Here is a 24,452-nt window from a genome sequence, read left to right as displayed (position 1 = left end):
TAATGGCCATGATATGGTGCCCCTGCCCCTACTTGGGGCTCCTTGCACTGGTGATTTATCATGGGACAGCTAATCTGTTTTTATAAACTGCCCAGGCACTTAATTAAATCTGGCATCCTGTCTCATGTGAAACTGACAGCAAATTTCCTACCCGCACATCCTGGATGATAGAGGGTTGCACCAGAAGAGAACCTTGAGTGGCCGTTCCCTCCAGATTTAACAAGCACTGCAGCCTGTCGTCTGCTGCTCCTGCTTCCAAATCAACGAGGGCTGAAAGCATGGCGTGAATATATCAGCTGCTCTGGAGGCCCTGCTTTTGGAGATGAATCGTGACCCACTCTGAACAAAAGTTACATAGGGAAATTTGAGTACGTTTCCTATGAGACGTGGAAACAAAAATCTTTGTTTACCGAGGTCTTCAGTTGGAAGGGGGCAGACGCTGTGCCGAACCAAAGAGTATCCCATGGGGTTCTGAGTAGAAAGCTCTAGGGACAGTGTTGACCTTTACTTTGGGGCTGGTGGCTGGGGGTCATGACCAGGAGCCTTGACACAGTTTTGAATCAGCTCTGCCTGGTGCGTCTGCCTCCTCGAGCCATTAGTGTGAGATCGTGCATTGGCCTTTTGGTCTTGTTTCAGTGAGGAAAGACAGACCAAGTGGGACAAAGTGGCAAGGCACTTATTCAGTGTGGGGACTGAGTGGCATCGTAAAATAAAGTGGTGAAGGGAGAGAGTATCTCGGCAACCTCCTGAGACGATCTCAGCCAAAGTCTCTGAACCCCACAACCTGAACACCTCTCAGTTCTGCGTGTTCTGTGAGCACATTGACCTGACAGTTCTGTGCACCGCCCCCCCCCCCCCACCGCCCATACTTTGTTTGCCTGCTCATTCTAGCCTGAAAGTGGTTTTCAGTATACCTTTGTTTCCTGACAGTCAGATCTCTCCATTAATAAGGGAAAGGGGGGGCATCTGAGTGGCTCAGTTGGTTAAGCGTCCAACTCTAGATTTTGGCTCAGGTCATGATCTCGTGGTCCGTGAGTTAGAGCCCTGCATCAGGCTCCATGCTGGCAGTGTGGAGCCTGCTTGGGATTCTCTCTCTCTCCCTCTCTCTCCCTCTCTCTCTCTCTCCCCCTCTTTCCCCCTCGCCAGCTCGCGCGCTCTCTCTCTGTCTCAAAGTAAATAAACTTTAAAGAAAAAATAAGAGAAAGGACTTGGAGATGTGACATCACTTTCCCCTCAATACTTAGGTGTAGAATGTAAGATCCATCCCTTCCTCTATAAGTTCTTGATCTCTGGCACAGCCCAACTCCTCTTGTTCCGGTTCCTGCTGCAGTGAATGGGGCCAAGCAAGAAAAACTGGGAGTCATGCTGGACACTCCCCCCTGGACTTTGAGCCACTGTATCTTTTAGATTTCATCCCCTAAATATCTCCTCCTTCTGTCCTCAGATCTCACCAGTTGTTGCCTGGACTGTAGTCTCTTAAAGGGTCCCTGCTTCCATTCTCGCCCTGCTCCGATCCATATTTCACCTTGTAACCAGTCTTCCTTGTCAAAAGCATATAGGGTCACGTTTCCATTTCACATCTCTCCATGATGGACATTTTCAGGATAACTGGTAAACTTAGCCCGCAGTAACCCTGTCTCACCCTGGCCCTTGTGTAGCTCATTAATTTCTTTCCTTGCCACTCATTTCCCTTTCTTTCTAATGCTTCAGTAGTTCCTGAAGGCAGAATGTCTGTTCCCGATCAGTTTACACCTCTTCCCACATTGCCTCCCTCCTTCTCCTTCTTAGATCTTATTAGACCATCAAGACTTGATCTCGGTGCTCCTTCTTTTGGGTTCTCTGCATGTTTCCCTAGCCTCATCCATATTATGTTCTAATGTAGTTGTTGGCTGTCCTCTTGGCTGAACCGTAAGCTGTCTGAGGGAGAGAATGAAACCTTGTCTGATTTTATCTCCGGCATCTAGCATAGTGCCTGGTCAAAGTTGACTTTTTTTTTTTTCTAATGTTTATTTATTTTTGAGAGAGAGAGAGACAGAGTGCAAGTGGGGGAGAGGCAGAGAGAGAGGGAGATACAGAATCCGAAGCAGGCTCCAGGCTCTGAGCTATCAGCACAGAGCCTGATATAGGGCTCAAACTCACAAACCATGAGATCATGACCTGAGCCGAAGTTGGCCACTTAACCGACTGAGCCACCCAGGTGCCCCTCAAAGTTGACTCTTAAGAAATGGTTGTTGGATGAACAAAGGAAAGATCAAACTACATCCCATCTACAAATAACAATTGTAATCTTTATCTTGTTATTAATAGTCAGTGAGTCTACTAACATAAAGTCACAGAGTAACCTAGTCATAAAGTATTAGTGCCTTTCAGGTCAACATAGTTAAAAACCTGACAACGAAGTTGGGTTCTTCCATTTACTAGCTGTTTAAGCTTGGAAAATTACATAATCTTTCAAAGCTTTGATTTTTCCCACCTGTACAATGGGTATCAGAGTTGTTTTGAGAATTAAATGAGGTGGTGTATGCTAAGTATTAGTGTTATATAAAATGCTGAATGAATGTCAGTTACTACAATTACAATCAGCAGTAAACTATTTAGATATTTAGGTATTATGAGTCTATACAGATAGTGTTTTAGACCTGCCATCTTTGTGTTTTTCTGTTCTAATTTGTTTGTAAACAAGTTATTGTCAGAGCAGCAGCTGGAAATACCCTGGATTGCCTAGTTTAATACATTTTGAGAGCAGAGAGAAATCAGAAAGCCCATACATAGCAGAGGGACTTTTTAATATTTCACAGTAGACAAACAAAGTTATTTTCCGTCATGGCAATGTATTGGGTGGAATGACCTTTATCAGTTGATGACAGTGATGGAGCAGAAGGGACAGTTTTCCACTTGACCTTTATACAATGTGCCAGCTTGTCTCCTAACACAAAATAAGTTACAATTGACAGGCTTGATAGAACAGTAACCTGACAGAAGCTTATTGTTTGGAAGGAGACAGTCACTCTCGCAGCCCCCGTTTGCTATAGAACGTGGTGACTTTCATATCCCCAGGGGTGGCTTAGAAATGAGTACTACCTAAGTCAGTGCCAGAACATTTAGTGTAATTAGTTCCTCTGGGAGTTTGTTTTTAAATGAGATTGTTCATAATGAATGTTTATTGCCATGGACTTGATTACTCTGCACGGACCAGACTATATTCTTTCAACTTTTCTTTGTTAGCTCTCTTTCTCTCCTCTTTGCCAAAACATCACAGAATGTTTTCTGCACATCTTTCCTCTATTGCTTCATTATTGCCTTTCCATAAACTTTACTATTCCCTTTAGTTTTTTGCGGCGGGGCATTTTCCCTTGAGGCTTTCCTCCATGAGGGCTAACATGTGAACTTTGCAAGTTTACTACTTTTCCTAGGTACTGGTGGTGCAGAAGTGGCTTTGAGAAGCAGGGAGGGAATGTGTTGCAGTTCAGCCTTGCAGGCCAGGTGGGGGAAATGGCTGCGGAGGGTCAGTTGATCTGGATTGTAGCCTTACTTCTGACACTAAGTGCATGGACAGTCACAGGTAATGTACTTCTCTTTAGGATGTCAGAGGAGGGATTACATTTTTATTTGGAGGAGATGGAAAACTGGCAGCCCCATCATGAACGTTACAAGTAGAAAATGGGCACGTCATTCTGGGACTTTTCCCAGAGCCAGATCTGTGATGTGACAGATCCTGGCTTCATCTGCTAAATGGGTACGGTAACATCTGCCCTATCCACCTTGCTGGGTTCATGTGAGAAACAAAGGAAATATTAAATATGGAAGGTGTCCTGGTTGGAAGAACTCTGGCTAGGCCTGTCTCTGGCTGGAGAGTAGTGGATTGTGCTTTCTGCCCTTTAGACTTTTCCATACTACACATTAAAAAAGAAAAAGAAAAAGATAAAAAAAAATAGGAAAAATCAGAAAGAAATATACAAAAAAAAAAAAAAAAAGCTTTCCGAAAATGAGAAATCTAATAAAGCCCTCAGTACCATAGCTGAGGATTTGGCCTCATGTTCCGAGTAAGTAAATCTCACTGAGATTAATATTTTATGCATTTCTGTGGAATCAGCAATTCACTCGCATGTCTGAAACCGGAGTCTGTCCCTAGCAAAACAGAGGGTGAAGATGCACATCTTCTCTTTTTCTTGAAGACCGTATAGGACGAGCTGTTCCCTTTCGTCACGTGGACTCGGGACAATAACACAAAGTTGGCAGCTTGTGGTTGGCAGTGTTTATAGCTCCTCAACACTTTGGATCTATGTATTTTTTCCGAATGCCAGCAGACTGATGGTCACACTGTGTTCTGGGGGGGGTCACGGGGATCCTTAGGGGAGCTGGAAGGGAACACCATCCCCAGTCTCAGAGGGTCTTGGCTTTTATCGGTTGTTAGTACCCGGTGAGACTGCGTCTCCAGAGGGTTCTGTTGCTAAGCAAAACAGCAGCAGCGACAAAGTACTCGAAAAGTTTGCCATAAGGCTTAAAAATGATACCTGAGAAACTCTGAAACTGTATTGAGAGGAAGGAAGAGAATCCTTCCCAACCCAGGTTTCTTCTTCATATTGAATGGAGGCTTGGCGTTTGAGTGGCCACAACCACAGCACGCTAGACGTGGATAGCCTACGAGGACGACGACATTGAGCTCTGCTCAGGTCCTGAACGCTGAGGACAGGATCGCCCAACGCACTTAACTATGAAGCAGAACCTCCCAGTCATCCCCACGGGGGCGGGAGCTTCTTCAATGTTTATTTATTTTTGGGACAGAGAGAGACAGAGCATGAACGGGGGAGGGGCAGAGAGAGAGGGAGACACAGAATCGGAAACAGGCTCCAGGCTCTGAGCCATCAGCCCAGAGCCCGACGCGGGGCTCGAACTCACGGACCGCAAGATCGTGACCTGAGCTGAAGTCGGACGCTTAACCGACTGCGCCACCCAGGCGCCCCACGGGGGCGGGAGCTTCTGATGAGCTCACGTGAGGGTGGTTTTCCAGCAGGAACAGCAGTGTGCTTCAAACACGGTTAGTCCCAGTCAGGGGTGTTCTTCTGTGTCCATTCCACTTAGTGGTGTTCATTTTCTTCTCGGCAGCTGGAACCAATTGCTTTGGATCCACCATGGAAACCTCAACATCCTGAACAAAACTCCTATTAATGAAACTCCCTGGGTTTAAATAAAACAAAACAAATAGATACTGACACAGAGCCAGCTAATTCGTCTTTAGACATAATGAAAAGAAAAAGAGGAGTCAGGTGGAAGAATGTGCCCATTTAAGATAGGGTGCAACGGGGCGCCTGGGTGGCGCAGTCGGTTAAGCGTCCGACTTCAGCCAGGTCACGATCTCGCGGTCCGGGAGTTCGAGCCCCGCGTCAGGTTCTGGGCTGATGGCTCAGAGCCTGGAGCCTGTTTCCGATTCTGTGTCTCCCTCTCTCTCTGCCCCTCCCCCATTCATGCTCTGTCTCTCTCTGTCCCAAAAAATAAAATAAACGTTGAAAAAAAAAAATTTTAAGATAGGGTGCATCTCCTCTCTCTCTCTCTCTCTCTTTCAGGATACCAGTTGTTTGGATGCTGGCCACGGGCTTGAGAAAAGTCAGCTGGGCATCGTCAGGCCTGTCCCAGTAATGTCCCCACTCTCTATCATGGCATGAAAAAAACACTATTGTTTGACATCTGTGTTCGAACAGTTAGATTTTGGTAGGAAAAAAACCCCACCCAAAAGTGACTGCAAAAATATGCTACGATTAGTGTCAGTCATGAGAATTCAACTTTTGGGGCCTTGAGGACCATAACTAAGCACGCATCTCCCCCCGTCCCTGCCTCAGTGACAGTACGTACTAATTGCAGGTACAACATCTGGGCAAGAATTTGCTTGCCCTGCAATCCCAGGTCCGTAACATGATGACAGTCCTCGTCCCTCCCTTCCAGAATTGTTGCTGAGAAGTCGGACGCACTGGCTGTGGACTTTCTCTTGTCACGCAGCTTCTTTCCGTCCTGGCTTAAGTGACAGGCATTGCTTTTGTGCGGTCCAACGCCTCCATCCATCAAAGGTTAAATTTCTTTCTTTCTTTTTTTTAATATTTAATTAGTTTTGAGAGACAGAGAGAGAGAGACATGCCAGGGAAGCGCAGAGGAGAGAGAGAGAGAGAGAGAGAGAGAGAGAGAGAGAGAGAAAGAGAGAGATGGAATCCACAGCAGGCTCCAGCAGGGGTCAGGTCCTGTAGGTTGATGGCATCCCTCCAACATGCATTCAGGCCAAAACAATTCTGTAAGTAGCCAGCATGATGTGGTCACAAGTCATGCCACTTGCTGCTTTGTCCTCATTCAGGAGGTGGCTTTAGAATACCAGGAGAACGGAAACGGAAGGACCGCATAATCCTTCTGGAAATATCACAGACCTATCCTTCCCTCGCCTTTGATAGATAAGGGTGAACAGTGAGATCTCACCCTACTTGCAAGAATTTTGTGTGCACCTGCTCAGGATTGCTAATTAAGGGAGGACTTTCAACCTTAATAGAATCAACCAAGGAGTAGAGCTGGCATTATAATGCAGTCACTACTTAGTAGTTAATGATCTTATAATTTCTTTTCATGAAAACACCGGTGCATTGGTGCCTGTTACCACTTGCTTGCTGCTGCCTGCAAAATAATAAAGTGGGTGAGCACATAGCACAAGATTATCATGGGAAACTCAGAAACTCTTCATTACACCCAAGTCTGAAAGGTTTTTTTGTTTGTTTGTCTCTTTTCTTCATGGACACCAGTGTTCTCACTGTAATATGTATGTATGTATGTATGTATGTATGATGTATGTATGTATGTATGTATGTATCTATGTATGTATTTATTTTAGAGAGAGAGATAGAGCATGAGGAAGGGAGAGGGGCAGGGGAAGAGAGAGAGAGAGAGAGAGAGAGAGAGAGAGAGAGAGAGAGAGAGAATCTTAAGCAGGAGAGCCTGACTCGGGGCTCGATCCCACGACCCGCAATCATGACCTGAGCTGAGATCAAGGTTCAGACGCTCAACCAACCGAGCCACCCAGGTACCCCCCCTCCCCCCACGGTAATTTTATATAATTAAAATTATACATAAATATATAAGTAAATTTATATTATATTATAGGTATGTCTGTCGCTGATATTGTTGCTAACACTTATGATGGAATTTAGCGTATCTGTGTGTCATGGCATTCCTCAAAAGGTTCTGTGACTTCTGGGTGGTTCAGTGCTACTGGTACGGGGAAGCTAAAGGTAGCCTGCGCTGTCTGTATGTGTGGGTGGAGGACTTGGGGTGAGCCAGGAGGAGGGACAGGAATCTGCTGTACATTGTACATTATGAAAAAAGAAGCCCGGAGCAAGACTGGCTATCAACGCCTCTGAATCTGACAGCCCTCCAGGTTGGGTCACCCTAAATGCATGCTGAGTAGTTATTTACTTATTTATATTTACAGAGCGAGAGCACACGAGATGGGGAGGGGCAGAGGGCGAGGGAGAGAATCCTAAGTAGGCTCCACGTTCCGCTCAGCATGGAGCCCCGTGTGGGGCTCGATGCCGCCACCCTGGGATCATGACCTGAGCTGAAATCAAGAGTCAGATGCTCAACCTACTGAGGCTCCCAGGCACCCCCGACTGCTGAGTTTTAAAGAGATTTAGTCTGAGTTGAATTAAATCTGAATCAACAAGGTAGTGCTGTCAGAGTCGCTTTCACTTTTGCAACAAGTCTGCCACTTGTATTTTTCACAACTGTTCACGGGCATTTTTCACTTTCACCACAATTTGGTGGCAGAAATTGGACTAGTATTCTCATTCCTAAGATAAGGAAACTGAGTCGTAAGGAGGCTACATAGTCTCAAGGTTACAAAGTTGTCCCCAGTGAATCCAGGACTAAAATCTGGATCTCTAGATCCTTTAAGCAAAGAAATCAATTTAAAATGTTGATTTTCTTCCTGTACCAGAGGCTCATACATGCAGAGAGAAGAATCACATCACTTTCCTCTCCATTGTTTATGTGATTTTTTTAATACATACTTAGATATTTATTTTCAGGATAACATCTTATACAATCTATGATGTTTATCTTTAAGATTCTAGTTTTAACAATTATAAAGCCAAGATTTATTTTGGCCGCATGCATATATCACTCCTCACTCGTTCCATAAATCCTGGTTAAGTGCCTTTTATAGCACACACTACATTAGGTACTGGGGAGACAGTCATCGACAAGGCAACATTGTCTTCTGCCTTCAGAAACCTCTGGCACAGTCTTCCTGCTGTGGGATAGCACTTTCTGTGAGTGCGCATCTGGGCCCAGAAGTTAGACTTTTCCACCAAGTGTCTGTTACTCTTATCGTTATTGTTAAAAATTTTTTTTTTTTTTGTAGCTCAGGGGTTTTGGAGCTCTGTCTTTGGAGTTATGCTTAATCATCGAGAGTCCTAAATGCCGTCTGAAACCACATGGGGAATTCAGTTAGTTCTGTAAAGGACCTGAGGTGTTTCTTGTGTCTGCTTTCTGTTACTATTACATTCCTGCTCTGGGAAAGTGTTCCCACTAACTCCAGTTTTGTTTCTAATATCTGCACGGTATCTTAGGACTCTGGGAAGATACTCTTACAACTAGTCCTGCAGAGATTTCTAATTTCTTTAGCTTCTTACTATTTTTATAGAGGCGTTGCTTGAAACTAGTACATATGCAGCTTCCCAGCATGCTAAAAGCATTGCTCTTTATTAGTCATTCTTATCATTGGCTGCTGTTTTGTGATTTCTCTCTATTAACATCGCCTTTGAATTGAAGGTCACTGTTTTATTTGCATTGTGGTGCTTCTGCCAAAAGAAAACAGCTTAATTCTACTTTGTTCTAAGGAACTAGTATCCTAGTACGCTTTATTCCTTCTGATTGGATTTCATCCTAATGGGAATGGCTCAGGCTAGTGGAAATAATTTATTCAATCTTCTTAGTTTTTTTTTTTTTAATAATATGCCGTTTTACCTAGATCCCTTTATGCCACTCAAAGAATTTAAGCTGTTCGTGTTGCCGTGTTGTTAGAGATCAATTTAGTACTATCCTCTTGGCACTGAGCATTACACTGGTGTGTTCTATTTGTCTGTTGCAGAAAGGGTATGCACATCAATGTGGTTTGCATTATCTTTTTAAAAATAATGATGGTAGCGGTTGCTCGACAGTGAACTCCTAATGTCCTGAATTCCATTAGAGACAAATGTGTTAAAAGATCTTCTACAAAAAACAATTAAGTCTTAAAAGACTGCAGGCTGTGGTGGTTGCCATTACAACAGAAGAGAGCCTGTGGTTTTTGAGCGCTGACAAACAGATGTGTCCGGCTGATTTTTTATGAAAACACCAGCAGAGCAAATTACTCGTGAAAAGTCCATTCATGGGAACTAATTGAATGCCACGTCCAGTTTAATAATGAAAACTGAGTGCAACCAAAACCAAGAGAGAGAAATAATGAATAGGCATTTGAATTCTTCCATTTGTATGACTTCTAAAAATAGCCTCAGTGCCAATAGTATGTTCTCATGTCTGAGAGGCACATCAATCTATTAAATGGCCCAAAGCTCTTTAACATACATGGAGAAAGATAAAGCAGCCCTTGAAGGAGAAACTCAAAAGTGACCATTTGGATTTTCAGTAGTGTCGTTTTACAAGGTTACGAGTGATGTGGAAAAGGTCCGAGAATCATTGGCCGGATCTTTAAGTTGTTTTCTAGCTTGCCAGAAATTTTCCTTGGCCAGTCAGTGTGCTGTAAGAATTATTCTTTTTAATTTCTGTCTTAACTAGACTATACCTAATAAGCTTCAATATTCAGTGTACGGAGCTGGTTCATTTATCAGCCATGCATCTAGATTGCTAAGTGACTTAGTAATTGCCTAAGTGATTAACCCATTTCAGTAATGACTGATCATATATCCAAATTCAATTAAAATAATGAACATGACATAAAAAATAGTTTCTTGTGGGAGGATCTGCCATTACATGTTCAACAAGAGTTTCTCTTTCAGAGTTTACACAGTTTGAAGTGGCTGAAAAAAAAAAATCACACTCAAGTATTTGACTTCACAGTCCATGCTGGTTGACCCCGTGTAGGAAACCTACTTGCTATTGCCTGAATGTACTAGCTGATGATTGCCTTTTATTTCTAAAAGTGGATTTTCTTTCGCTAGTTATTAAAGCAACACATGATCATTGTAAGAACATGTAGAAAGTTCAGAAATATAAATAAAAGAAAAAATCATCTTTATTTGCGTGGCACAGATAGGGCCACTGTTAATGTTAACGTCCTTTCTGACTTTTCTTCATTGTGCTGTTGAGTGGCTTTTCGTCTCTTGTCCTTTCTCTTGGGTTCTGTGCATTGTAACTATTTGGAAATGATCTAAAGAAATGTTTCTCCTTCTTGGGTAAGTGCTTTCAGTTCCTATCTCCTAATAAGCAGCAGGTGATGGCAGTGGTGGTAGGAGTTGGTGGGGTGCTGGTGGAGAAAGTGGGGGTGCTGGTAGAGGCGGTGGGGGGCTGGGGGGGAGGAGACGGTGGGAGTAATGCTGGGGGATGGTGGGTGCCTTCTCTGGCACTTACAAAGAAGCAGACAGCTGACAATTGCCAGTAGGGAGGGTCAGCCAGCCCAGATTCTGAGCCATGAAAATGGACCACATGTATACCGTGATCTGGTTTTCCACAGTACCTATGAAAACATACTTTAGGGAAGGTTCTTAATAGTTCTAAAAATATGAAGCCTCTATAAAAGGTAACTGGCCAACTTTGGTTGGTCAGTTACTTTCCTCTAAGACATTCGGTGATTGACATTTGATGAAAGAAACATTTTCCTATATTTTTAGTTTTAGGAGTTGAGGCAGAGAGTATTCCAGAGTGATCCATACCCAACCACCCTTTCAGAAACTCATGATTCTAAGGAATTTTGTATGTTTTCTGATGTGTCTGAATACTGCAACTTTAAGCATTATTTGTTTACACCCTTAAACACACTCTTCTACACACACACACACACACACACACACGCACACACACACACACACAGAGCTTGCTGGTCATATGACCCACCCAAGACCTGGGGAAGTCCCTGGACTTTTCATTACTTTTGTTATTTTGATCCCTCACAATTTATTTTGCTTGGTAAATTCTTGCTGAGAAAGAACAGATGTTTCAAACCAAACTGTCTACTGAAATATTTCAGGGCCAGTCAACAAATGTGTATGAAGAACAAGGCGATAGGCTAAGTGCTGAGCAGGTGAGTATCGTGGCAGAGTATTGCTTGTCTTGCAACATTTTTCTGTCTCCCCCAAAGGTTTGTTTTTTCTTTCATCCCACAACCAAAGTGATTTCTCAGTCTTCTTTCCTCATGCCGGCCGGCTTAAAATATAACATTTCTAGAAATCCTCTTTGGCGTACCCTGAAAAGATTGGTGGCCCAGGGAAACGAAGCTTACCCTAAGCAGTTTAGCCTTAAGAATTTGAGGAACCAAATCTCTATTTTTATGCAGAAATCAAAGGGTAGCACAAGGAATCAGTAGGCTATTTTTAAAAATATACTACTTTTCTAAATAATAAATGACCCAAGATTTTATGGCTGATTTTGTAAGAAAAGAAATTGAAAGAAAGTCACTGACAGTTTCACTGACAAAACTCTTAGTTCTGCCCCTCTCTTTCTTTCTTTCTTTCTTTCTTTCTTTCTTTCTTTCTTTCTTTCTTAACATACTGGTAATCATAAAAGTACGGTAACATCTACATATAATTTTGTATCTTGCTTTTCTCTTGTAATGTTCAAATATTTCCCCTTAGTTTTTCTAACCGGGTTTTGATTCGCCACATATCCCTGAGTGGATATGCCCTTATTTATCTAACCATTTCCCTTATATTGGATCTGAGGCTGTTTCCGCTTTTTGCCAGCTTGTTACTTTGTGTCGGCTACTGACTGCTTTCTGCCAGAAGGAGGGGACCAAATGGCAAGCGAGTTGTTGGAAGAGTTTGTACCTGTGTGATGCATTCAGGTGTGTGTTTCAGGGGGTTGTGGTCACTGGGGGATGTGATCTGGCCAGTAGAACACAGCAGTTCAGAACACAGGTTTCGGAGCAGCAGATACTGGCTTTATTTCTGAATCTACGTAGCCATGTGACTGATCTAGGAGAAGTTTGTCAACTTCCCATGAGCCTCAGTCTTTTGATCTGCAAAGAGGGAACAGCCCTGTCTGCCTCATGACATCATCGTGAGGGTAAAATGTTCGGCGCTTGGTGTATGGCAGGGGTTGTAAGGGGGTTGCTGCTGTTCAGTGTCTCCACTCTTCCTCATCCAAGTACAGTCATTTGTTAATTTACTCAGCTTTCACCCAGCCCCTGTTGTGTGCCTAGCACTGAACGAGATGTTGGCATGGCAGAGAGGGATGAGGCTCAGGGCCTGCTCTGTGGGTCCCACAGTCTCCGGGGACCCAGACAAACGGGTAGACAGACAAGGTCCCTGTGTGACTAGGGAAAGTCTGGGAGCAGGTACTGCTTCAGGGATGGCTCCCGGGAAGCATAACAGGAAAAGCCCGGAGTTTTTATGGAAAAAGTATGGAAAAGATCAGTGTTCACATTCTGGCTTTGCTGCTAACTCATTCTGAGGTCCTGGGCACGTTATTTTAATTCTCTGCAACTTTGGGTCTGCGTTTGTATTCCTGCTCTACACGTTGTTGCAAAGCTTGGAAACAGTGTATACATAGTGCAGCCGCCTTGGATGCTCCGAAATGATGCGAGACGTCTTCCGTGCCCCGATAGCGATCGGTTTTTATGATAATGAATCTGACAAAGTCCAGCATTTGAAATGTCAAAGAGTGGCTCAGTTGTGCTCAGGTTATTCTGAAATACGTTTTATTACAGTGCAGTTCTTTGTAAACTGGCCATCTACACATGATGTGTATGGTAATGTGGACATATTAGAATATTCAGCTCGCGATGAATAGCGTGTCTTGGCCATTATGTAAAAACCAAGGAAAAATGACTTATGAAGACACTGATTGCTTCTTAGCTTTAAAGAGCCTCCTCAGAATGTAGAATGGCTGTACAGCCAAGAATATGGCTTATTCCATATTTTCTGTCATCCCATAGACAGAGCGAGGCAGCAGAAATTGAATCTGTTTAGCAGAATGTCTTTATGTGTGAAGATTTCTTGCTGCTCTGTAAATGCTTATTTGCTTATTTATTCATAGATGTAGAAAGTACTTTTCTTTCATTCTGTTCCCGAATTATAGCCCCAAAGTAGCAGGCACTTAGTACTGATGTGCTAAGGAATACAGATGAGCCCTGACCCTCAATTAAACATTAATAAATATGTTGTAGTGGCATCAAAAAACGCATTTACTTGGCCCAAAATGGAATGAGATGATGCTTAGCATTTTTTATTCTGGAGGTCCTATAAGTAAAACATGTTAGATCCATAAATTGAATATACTGTATCAATTAGAACATATTATTCAATGTATCATTTTGCTTAACCCTTGATAATGTCTTCTGTAGTTAACTTTGAGTTTTGTTTTTTATGTTTTTTTTTTTACCATTCAGCTATATTTACAAAATGCAACCAAAATTTCTAATATCATTGCTATCCTGTCACTCAAATGGTCAGTGGACCACATTTATTCAGCACCTGCTGTGTGCATCACTCTCTACAATTCTGGCTTTAAATCTTGAGCTTCAAACTGAAATCAGATTAACAATGTCTACAGAAAGCTTGCAGAGGTTTTAAAGGAAGAAAAGATGGAGAAAGTGAGTTATTATTCCTCAACCACTGGGCCAAATAGAATGATAGGAGAGATTTTCTTTTTTCTTTTTAACGTTTATTTATTTTTGAAGGAGAGAGAGACAGAGCATGAGTGGAGGAGGGGCAGGGAGAGAGGGAGACACAGAATCTGAAGCAGGCTCCAGGCTCTGAGCTGTCAGTACAGAGCCCAATGCAGGGCTCGAATTCACAAGCCGTGAGATCATGACCTGAGCCGAAGTCGGACACTTAACCAACTGCACCTAGGTGCCCTGATAGGAGAGATTTTCTTAAACACATAGCAGGATTCATATGAATAAATGGACATAATAGTCATGAATACAGCATTTAAAAGTGCTGTGGTTATCTATTTTTTTTAAATAATAATTTAAAAATAAATATTTTAAAAAATTATGAAAATACAAGTTTGAGAGACACCTGGATGGCTCAGTGTGTTGAGTGTCTAACTCTTGATTTCTGCTCAGGTCATGGTCCTGGTGTTGTGGGATCGAGCTCTGGGTCGGGCTTCATGCTGGGTGTGGAGCCTGCTTGGAATTCTCTCTCTCTCTCTGTCTCTCTTTGCCCCCCACCCCTAAAAAATAAAATAAAATACGAATTTCAAAAATAATAATTTTCCACTTACAGAAAAATTTAAGTATAGTACAAAGAACTCGCATATCTCCCTCACTCTGATTCTCCAACTGGCGCACATATGCATTATCACTATCCTTTTTCCACAGAGAGTGAGCTGCAGACATGATGCCCTTTCAGCCCTATGTACCCCCTTCACTATTTCCCCAAACAAGGACAATTATAGGCCAGCAAGTGGCAATGCTCCAGGACAAGAAATCAACACTGATACATTCCTCCTATCCTGCCTACAGACCCCATGTGCATTTCACCAACAAGGCCACCATTGTTCCTTCCTATTCTGATTCAGGAAAGGTTCACGCACTGCATGCAGTTGTGTGTCTTCAGTCTCTTATTTGGAACAATTCTGCAATACTCAGTCTTTTACATCCTTGGAAGTTCTAAGGGGTGCAGACCTTACATTTTGTCAGATGACCTTCAGTCTGGGTCCACTGATGTTTCCACATGACTAGATTCAGGTCATGAGGACCTTGACAGGAATACTGTGGAAATGAAACTGTGTACTTCTTGGTGTCTCTCATCAGGTGTCACACAAGGTAGACCCGTCATCCCACCACTGCCGAGGGTAGCTGTGACCATCTGGATGTGCTGGTGGTTTCTAAGTCTTTCCACCACAAAGTTACCATTTGTCCTTTGGACACTTATTAGTATATTGTGGGGAGATATTTTAAGAATACACTGGTACCCTGCACCTTACCAAACCTCCATTCCTTTTTTTTTTCAAAAATTTATTTAGTTAGTTAGTTATGGGGCATCTCGATGGCTCAGTTGGTTAACGATCCAACTTTGGCTCAGGTCATGATCTCATGGTTCGTGGGTTCGAGCCCCACATCGGGCTCTGTGCTGACAGTGCAGAGCCTGGAGCCTGCTTCAGATTCTGTGTCTTCCTCTCTCTCTGTCCCTCACTCGCTCACACTCTGTCTCTCTCTGTCTCTGAAAAATAAATGAAAATGTTTAAAAATTTAAAAAAAATCTAGTTAGTTAACATACAGCATAATATTGGTTTCAGGAGTAGAATTTAGTTATTCATCACTCATGTATAACATCCAGTGCTCAACACAAGTGCCCTCCTTAATGCCCACCACCCATCTAGCCCACCCCCCCTTCACCTCCCTCTGTTCCTTTTTATTAGTTGGCATTCTGTTAGCATGGATGTATGGGTTCCTATTCTATTCAATGGATTGTACTTCATTGATAGTATTATTTATTTGATTCTCAAATGACACCCGATTTGGCCTATGGGAGCTCCTTGTAATTTATCGACTCTTGTATTCTATGGACATGTCTCCATCAGTCCTTGAGCATGTCCTAATTTTTTGCTGCAACAAGGTATTCAGATTCTGGCCCTGCCTCGGGCCTATAATCAGCCATTTCTCCAAAGGGCTCTGATTCCTTTCACAGAGGATGGTTTTTGGAAATCAGGATCTGTGTGCTTGGTTTACTCGTTGCTCCTGGGGTTATCATTGCTTCTAGGCTTTCTTGGTGGGTAAAGACAGAAAATATACGTAACTGCAAATACACACATCTGTAACTCTTTCCATCTCTATGTGTATCGATATTAAAAACCATCAGATCACACTAGTACTTCCAAATTTCAATGCAACACACCTAAGTGCTTTCTACCCTTACCCCTTTCCATAATTGTAAGTATATGCTCCAAATACTAAGGAACCTGGCTCTCTCTATCCTCCATATATTTACTTACTTGTGCCATTACTGTATTTATTTCTCAGTGTACCCTATCTCCTAGCCTTCTGGCTGTCTCTTCCACCTGCTCTTCCTCTCCCCTCATGTCCCTCATTCACAGGTGCTACTGGGCACACCACCTCCATGCCACTGCCTGCCTCTGTGTGGCTTCCGGAAGCCCCTTGGCCCCCTGTACCCTTGGTGCTGGTGGGAACACCACCCTTGTGTTCCTTTATGGCCCCCCTATACCAATGGGGCAGGTTGCTGGCCACCTTTTCTGCACAGGAAGATAAGAAACTATTTGTAATTTTGACCCCTGTCCCCAGTCACTGAGTTCCTTAAGAACCAAGGAATTGTCTTGTTCATCTTTTTAGCCCCTACAGCCTAGCAACACTGAGTTATCAGAAGTATTGTAACTGAGTGAATACATGAAATAATAAGCATGGCATTTACGAGGTGAAAGATGCTATTTTCAAACATTTCTGAACCCTCCTTTCTCCCAGAGGAACCATTTTTCTTCTGGCTGAAGGTTCTCCCTTCACGGGCTGAATGTTTGTGTCCCTCCAAATCCACGTGTTGAGACTGAATCCCACTGGGATGGTGTTAGGAGGTGGGGCCTTTGGCACGTGAATTAGGTCATGAGGGTGGAGTTCCCAAGAGTGGGATTAGTGCCCTTATGAGAAGAGACCAGCGTACTCTCTATTGGTCACGTGAGGACATAGCAGGAAGCTGGCCATCTGCCACCTCACGGCGGGCTGTCCCCAGAACCGGGCCGTACTGGTGCTGTGATCTCAGACTTCTAATCCCCGGACTGTGAGAAATAAATGTTTGTTGGTTCAGCCGCCCGCTTGTGGTGCTGAGCTGATGAAGACAGGGTGGTGTCCAATATACCTCTTTGCTGTTGGATGACATCCATGATTTCATTAAACACCTTGTGGCGATGTTATTCCCACCTGCTGGATGAGGCTCTGAGACGTGAACGGAGGAAGTGATTTGTCAGAAAAGCATGCTCTCTGCTGAAGCCGGTGATAGAATTCAGGTGCCCTGATTCTTAGTGCTGTGAGTCCGTGTCCTTACCGTGTCACTCAGGGAGCAGAGTGTCGGTGTGGGAGAAGAGAGCGAGGCTGAGCAAACCTGCTGATGCCCTTGCTGGTGCCACAGACGTCGGGCCTTTGTTCTGGAGGCCGGGCGGAGTCCTCCAGGATTCCAAGAACATTCTGTGATGTGTGTATGAATGTGCTTGGCACAGTGCGGGGACGTAGCTGATGTCTCTGCATTCCTTGGTCTGGTCACTCATTCGTTGGCTTGTGCACATCTGAGCGCTGGGAAGGGCGGTCTGCTGAGCATGTGCAGGAACACTGGAGGAACATGGGTTTTTAGGCAGAGAGGTGACTCACCCCACGGAAGTGAGGGAGATGTGGCCTGCCTGGAAATGGGGACGCGGGCCTGAGTGACGTGGACAGCACCGAGGTGTGGAAGCCTGGGATGGTGACAAGTCCAGGAGCCCAAAGCCTGGGCCCGGCTGGCAGCGGCCCCGTGAGGGCCTGTGGCAGAAAGAGTAAAATCTTGCAAGGTAGTCGGTGGATTTCCTTTTAGACTTGAAGAGTTTTATGTTTTTATGTTCATTTACTTGCTAATGAAAACGATATAAAATGGCTTAAGAAAACTTACCAAGCAAGAAACCCCATGAGGGAACCTAACTTGAGTGTAGCAGGACACTTGTGTGCTCACTCTGAGCCAGGCAGCCTCCCTGTGTGGGTCTTTAAACAGTGACAAGCATGGTGACACGGTCCCTCTCTCACGGACACAGGAGGTCTTGAATAAGTGGAGACAAGTGTGAGGCCCTTGTGTGGGCAGAAGCCTGGGTGTGCTGAGGGGGCATAGAGCCTGGGGAACCCACTTGAGGGGCTGGAGATTTGGAGGGGGAGGATGGCTTGCCTGGGTCGCTGTGGGGAAGGGTGTTTCTGACAGAGGGAACGGCAGATTACCCCAGCTCAGCTCACAGTAACCTTGTCCTGGTGGTTTGGGCCACAAATACTGGAGTCACTGTCTTCCTCCATTCCCAACATCCCATCTGTCAGAGAATATCCCAAATCCCGGCACTTTCCACCACCCCTGTTTCACTTGCAGGTCCTGGGCACCATTAGGCCTTGTCCAGGGAACCGCAATACCCACGTGACTGGTTTCCGAGATTCTGCCCCGTATGGTCTCTTCCCAGGGGAGCAGCTGGCTTATCCTGTTCAACAAGAGTCAGTCACGTCATATCACTGCTCAAAATTCTCCAGGGGTTCCCCATCCCTCCAGATAAACAGACAGTCCTTACAGTGGCCTCTGCAGCCCTGATGACCAAGTCCACCCCAACACTGTCTCCCCTTTGTTCACTGCCTCAGGGCCTTTGCCCTGGCTGGGAGCTCCCTCTGTCTGCAATAGCAAATTAGTGAATAGGGGCGTACTTTGGGGGAACCAGTAGAATGCACCCTAATGCCAAGCAGAGCTGATGCCAGCCTGTGAGGTGGAACCCGCAGTAGCCGACAGCCATTTGAGAAGCTCGGGGAGTAGGTCATTTAGAGACTGGGGACAATAAGCTATTAGAATCAGTGGTGACTGTCCTGGGACACCTTTCTAATCGTAACACGGATATAACTTTAGATGTCACAGTTTCGAAGGTGAGGGGCAACGCAGAGCACAGCTAATCACAGGTATTTCCTGGGATAATTCATATTTGTCTTTGAAATTCATGGCGAATGTGATTTTTGGCAGCCAATTTACTGTTTTATTTGGCTGGGTCAGTTTGCAGTCTCTGAGCACTTTTCACCAGGCAGTGGGAGGGGACAGTTTAGAACACAGCTGGTGGCAGAGGGAGGCCAGGCTGGGGGTCTAACATCCGTGCAAACCCTCCAAGGCCACTACCTAACGGCGCTACCAAAGATAGCCTTTGGACACGTGCTAGGTGCTGGGCTGCTGGGCATATGCTAAATGCTTTGCGTAGATGATCTCAGTTAATTCTCAGGAAACTTCAGGATGTACATGTTATTAGCCCCAATTCTGCAGATTAGGAAGCTGATGTGTAGACAGGCTAAGTAAAATAACAGAGGTGGATATATGGTCATCTGTAACATAGAATTGGAACATGGCTTCAGTGACTTTAGTGATTGTAACTGGTTCTGTCTTGATGGGAAGTTTGTAAGGGAACATTCTTAAAATGAAGGTGGGACAGCTAGGAACGGCAGAGCCAAGGAGCAAACACAGGCTTTGTCCTAATCCCTGCGTAACACACCTCTATACACATCGACAGCAGGAAGACGGGATTTGAAACCACGTGTAAGGCATTTATTGCTTTTCATGGCAGTTTTGATTGTATATAGCACGAATGAAGTAAACAACTAAGTAATAAAATTAATTAAAAATTTTAAAATTAACTAAAATAAAATTCATTTCGGGGCGCCTGGGTGGCTCAGTCAGTTGAGCGTCTGACTTCGGCTCGGGTCATGATCTCGCAGTTGACGAGTTTGAGCCCCGTGTCGGGCTCTGTGCTGACAGCTCGGAGCCTGGAGCCTGCTTCGGATTCTGTGTCTCCCTCTCTCTTTGCTCCTCTCCAGCTTGTGCTCTGTGTCTCTATCAAAAATAAACATCAAAAAAAATTAAAAAAAAATAAAATTCAGTTTTTAAAAAGGTTGAAGCTGGGGCGCCTGGGTGGCGCAGTCGGTTAAGCATCCGACTTCAGCCAGGTCACGATCTCGCGGTCCGTGAGTTCGAGCCCCGCGTCAGGCTCTGGGCTGATGGCTCGGAGCCTGGAGCCTGTTTCCGATTCTGTGTCTCCCTCTCTCTCTGCCCCTCCCCTGTTCATGCTCTGTCTCTCTCTGTCCCAAAAATAAATAAAAAAACGTTGAAAAAAAAAAAAAATTTAAAAAAAAAAAAAAAAAAAAAAGGTTGAAGCTTTTGGTGTTAGGGAATAGGTGTATCTTGGTGTTATCCTGAGACAACTGCCAGGCCAGAGTCCACTCTGTGTTGTTGGTGTGATGTCTTGTCACCTTGAACAAGGTGGCACCAACTGAGAACCCTTGTCAGGTCCCTGTGACTTGGTCTTGAAGTAAGTAAACGACCCTTTCTGGTATTGTTAGAATGAATCCTTGGCAAATAAATTCTCTTAGCAAGTTCCTGGCCGTTGGTCCCAATGTATATGGCTGGGGGAGGTTGTCTGCTGCCCACAACACCTGAGGCCTGCCTTTCCTCTGCCCAAGTGCGCACCTTGGGAGTAGGGCAGGAAGAGAGAGGCGTCATGTCGAGGGTGCACCGTGCTTAGCGTTGACCTCTGCTGGTATACGGCAAAAAGTTTTGTCCAAAGAGTTTTATAAATAAAACTGGGTCTTCTAGAAACGGCCTAGTTGGAAAATGCCCTGAGGGCCATGGATATGTAAAGAAGCATGGTCTAGGGTTGGGCCTCCCAAACATCTTCCCATCATGGCACACACAGAAGACGCTAATGTTTCCACTGCACGTCAGGGTAAGCAGTAGGCGCTCATGGCCAGAAGTGGCTTCCTGGGGTCCTGGGTGGCCCCAGAGCCCACCTACTACCCAAGGGTGGAGGCCATCAAATTTCTGCTGACTCGCCTGGCAAGGAGCAGCAGGAGTGAAGATCTGATGGATGATATTTTTAAAGATTAATTTTTTTAAAAAGCTTCTTTATTTATTTTGGGGGAGGTGGGCAAGTGGGGGAGGGGCAGAGAGAGAGAGAGAGAGTGGGGGGGAGGACCCGAAGCCGGCTCCACGCTGTCAGTGCAAAGCCTGCCTCGGGGCTCAATCTCATGATCTCAGATCATGACCTGAGCCGCAACCAAGAGTTGGACGCTTAACCGACTGAGCCACCCAGGCACCCCTGATGGATGGTATTTTTGAACCCAGTCTTAATATTTCTGCAGAAATGGCTTTAGGGGAGACTTTCCAATTCTTCAGGTGTTTGGTTAGAAAAGTTCTTATTGGAGGGGATTCCAATTTCTCAAGCTTACTTTTCTAGAGAAAAACTGTTTTACAGTGATTCTGCATCTGCACCTTGTCCTAGGGAAACTTAAGGTCATTAAAAAGTAATAGGACCCCTACCTGATAACGGAGGTGGACATATGGTCATCTGTAACATAGAACTGAAACATCGCTTCAATGACCTTAGTGATTGTAATTGGTTCTGTCTTGATGGGCAGTTTGTAAGGAAACATCCTTAAAGTCCAAGCTTGGGCACTGACATTTTTCAACTGAAGACCCCAAACTCATCAAAATGAGCAGGTTTTCTCCCGAGTGAAAACCATGGTTTTAAAAATAACGTTGGGGCGCCTGGGTGGCTCAGTCGGTTAAGCGTCCGACTTCAGCTCAGGTCACGATCTCACAGTTTGTGGGTTCAAGCCCTGCGTTGGGTTCTGTGCCGACAGACAGCTCAGAGCCTGGAACCTGCTTCAGATTCTGTGTCTCCCTCTCTCTCTGCCCCTCCCCTGCTCATGCTCTGTCTCTGTCTCAAAAATAAATAAACATTAAAAAATTAAAAAAAATTAATATCAAGTGTCCTCCTATAGGATGATCATAATTATGACCATGATATAAATACCTACAGTGTACATTCTGATATTTGGAAGCACAAAAAGTAGGGGGGGCTGTGAAGTCAATGAAAAGAAGATTCTCGGAAGCACCAGCTGAGAGGTGGAGTTGCGGGCACCAGACACGGTTGTGTTGCATCGTTAAGCTGAACGTTGGCTGGGAGTGGGGCTCTGGGACGCTGCATTACCTATTTTGAGTTTCACGGTTCTATCTCTCTCTCCTGTTTTGGGTTGTCAGCTGAGGCGTTAAGACACAGATTGGAAGAGCTGGAGAAGGAGAAAGGCAGCCCACACTTCCAGCTTCCTTCGAGGCAGCCGGCCCTCTGCAGCCTCCTGGGCCACCTGGACGCACAGGCCCAGGCAGCCTTGCGCCACAGGGCCTCCCAGCTGTGAGTACTTGGATCGCCCCCACTTTCCTCTCCTGCTCCCACGTGGTGAATACCTAGGGAGACCCTCAGCTGCTTTTTCCTGGGAAGCACCCTTTTGTTGGCTGGGCAGGTGGGGGTGGTTCCTTCCAGAGGGAGTGACCGGTGTGGGTCACGCTCCCCTAAGAAGCCGCTTCTGCTAAGTGACGGGGCGAGACCCTTGGTATCCACAGGGCACAGCCTGGATACCAAGCTTCCCCTGGGAAGCCAGCCTTCTCAGAAGGAGGGATGGGTTTCCTCTTGTCAGGAGCCCCTTGGTCAAGCCTGTGAGATCCACAGGTGTTCGTCTCTGACTGAAGGGGAAAAACACATCCTCCTGACGGTCACTTCCAGCTGCCAATCAACCTTTGCTGTTTCTGCTACCCGAGGGGCCCCTGGGATCCCTGCTCTACAGGGAGCAATTGCTCTTTGTGATGCAGGGGCTCTCAATCCGGCTGCATGTTTGAATCACCTGGAGACTTGAAATGCCCAGCTTCCACCCAGACGGACTGAGTCAGGCTCTCTGGGGGTGGGTCCCAGGCGCTGGCATGTCTGACAAGTCTGAGAACCACCGCTCTCCTCTACCTGCTTGTTGCCCCTCTTCTGGGAAAGGGCTTGTGAGGGAACAGGTTTGCGATGGGTGCTGTCAGCCTAATCACAGCTCAGGTCGGCTTCTCCTTAGTCGTAAACATGGCTTCAGCAACCACACTGTGTTTCCGACTGCCGGGTGGCCCTGGCAGTCACAAGATGGTCTGGCTCATTCCTATGAAGTGTACGTGCCATTATACGTTTCATCTGCCTTGGTGTCTCCCTACAGCCTGTCTTGACAGCTGTGCCAATCATTTTCTCATGTTCTTGCCCTACAGTTTTGCTGGTAGCACGTGCCAGAGTGCCTGGCACCTGGGAGGTGCTTCCTTATAAATATTTGTTGAGTGAACTTTCACTGGGCTTCTTAAAGAGCAGGTGGATTCCACCTCCTTTATCGATGCAGTTTTTCATCAACACTGAGGTATCGCCTCATTTCCCCTCCCTTTCTCACTCATGTGGGGTCCTTCCCAACTTGACTTTCTACTGAATTCTTTCTTTCTTCTGTGCTTTGGGGTTATTTCTGGTCTTGGGTCATGCGACATCTGCCAATGCATTGTGTTTCTATTTATTTAACAACATTTGCATAACAATGACTGAGTGATTTAGGAATTCACTACTTTTTTCCCCGTTTTTATTGCGATAAAATGTATGTGACACGAAATTTGACATTTCAACCATTTTTAAGTGTACCGCTCAGAGACGTAAAGTGCATCCACATTGTTGCGTTACCATCACCGCCACCCATCTTTAGAACTCTTTCCATCTTCCTAAACTGAGACTGTGTCCTTGTTAAGCACGGACTCCCCCCTCCCCATTCTGCCCCCAGCTTCTGGCTCCGAATTTGACTCCCCTCCGGAACCTTATTTCACTCAGCAGAATGTCCTCAGGGTTCATCCATGTTGTGTCATGTATCAGGATTTCCTTCCTCTGTAAGGCTGAGCAGTATTTTGTGGCGCGGATGTGCCACATTTTGCTTGTCTATTCTTCCTTCAGTGGATGGGAAGTAGTTCATATTTAGTCCTCTAGACAATTCTAGGAGGCAGAACTATTTTATTAACTGCATCGCCATGGAGATTGATGTCATCATCATCATCATCATCATCTGTCTTTATATTTATACAAGGTCCAGGAGAGGTTAAGGAGCTTGTGCAGACCCCCCAGCAGGTGGGTGCTGAGCCCGGGCATGGTGCTGGCTGCCTGGTGCGAGTCTTGGCTTGGAACTAGCTCGCTGAGCTGCCTAAGTCTGGCCAAGGCTTGTCCATTATTGTCTCTTTAGCCTCCATGTGATTTGAGTGGAGAGCGATGCGCTGATCTTGGCTGAGTTTCTCGCAGAACATGAGGAACGACGATACAGTCGGTATCACCCATTCTCACTCAGTTGGGTGACAACATCTGACATTCCTTACATCTGACTGTGACTTATAAATATGGCAGTTTCATAGGGTCCAACTTAATATTCTCCTCATAAAAGTGGAGGCCTTTATTAACCACTTATTGAGCCAGTAGAAACTGTTGGCTTGCTTTGTTGTTATCCTCTGTCCTTCCCCGCCCAGGGGTTACCTGCACGCTGTGCTTTTAGTTCATGTTCACTTTTGGAGTGAATGGGACCTGACCTCCATGGTCTGATATCTGACCTGATTTTTATCTCTGATCTGATTTCTGTCTCTATCACTGCAGCAGTCAGCAATGATTTTCTGTTAAACCCAAAAGGCATTTTCCACTCTTATTCTGCTCTGTATCACCATGAGGTCTGTAACATTTCATCAATCAAA

The 24,452-nt window shown here is 45.1% G+C and overlaps 1 protein-coding gene across 1 annotated transcript in view; it reads left to right on the top strand.

Annotated features, from left to right (window-relative positions):
• Window positions 1-24,452, top strand: part of DISC1 (DISC1 scaffold protein) — a 307,604-nt gene that overhangs the window by 25,457 nt on the left and 257,695 nt on the right. Inside the window, exon 3 of the mRNA XM_047088671.1 lies at window positions 21,927-22,077. Coding sequence (XP_046944627.1) covers window positions 21,927-22,077 — 151 coding nt within the window. The remainder of the gene's footprint in view (window positions 1-21,926; window positions 22,078-24,452) is intronic.

The sequence above is a fragment of the Lynx rufus genome, unplaced genomic scaffold (assembly GCF_022079265.1).
Source record: "Lynx rufus isolate CCGP_SWC_20201006 ecotype Redwood Valley unplaced genomic scaffold, mLynRuf1.p SCAF_25, whole genome shotgun sequence".
Lineage (NCBI taxonomy): Eukaryota > Metazoa > Chordata > Mammalia > Carnivora > Felidae > Lynx > Lynx rufus.
This window is presented reverse-complemented; position numbering and strand designations above follow the sequence as displayed.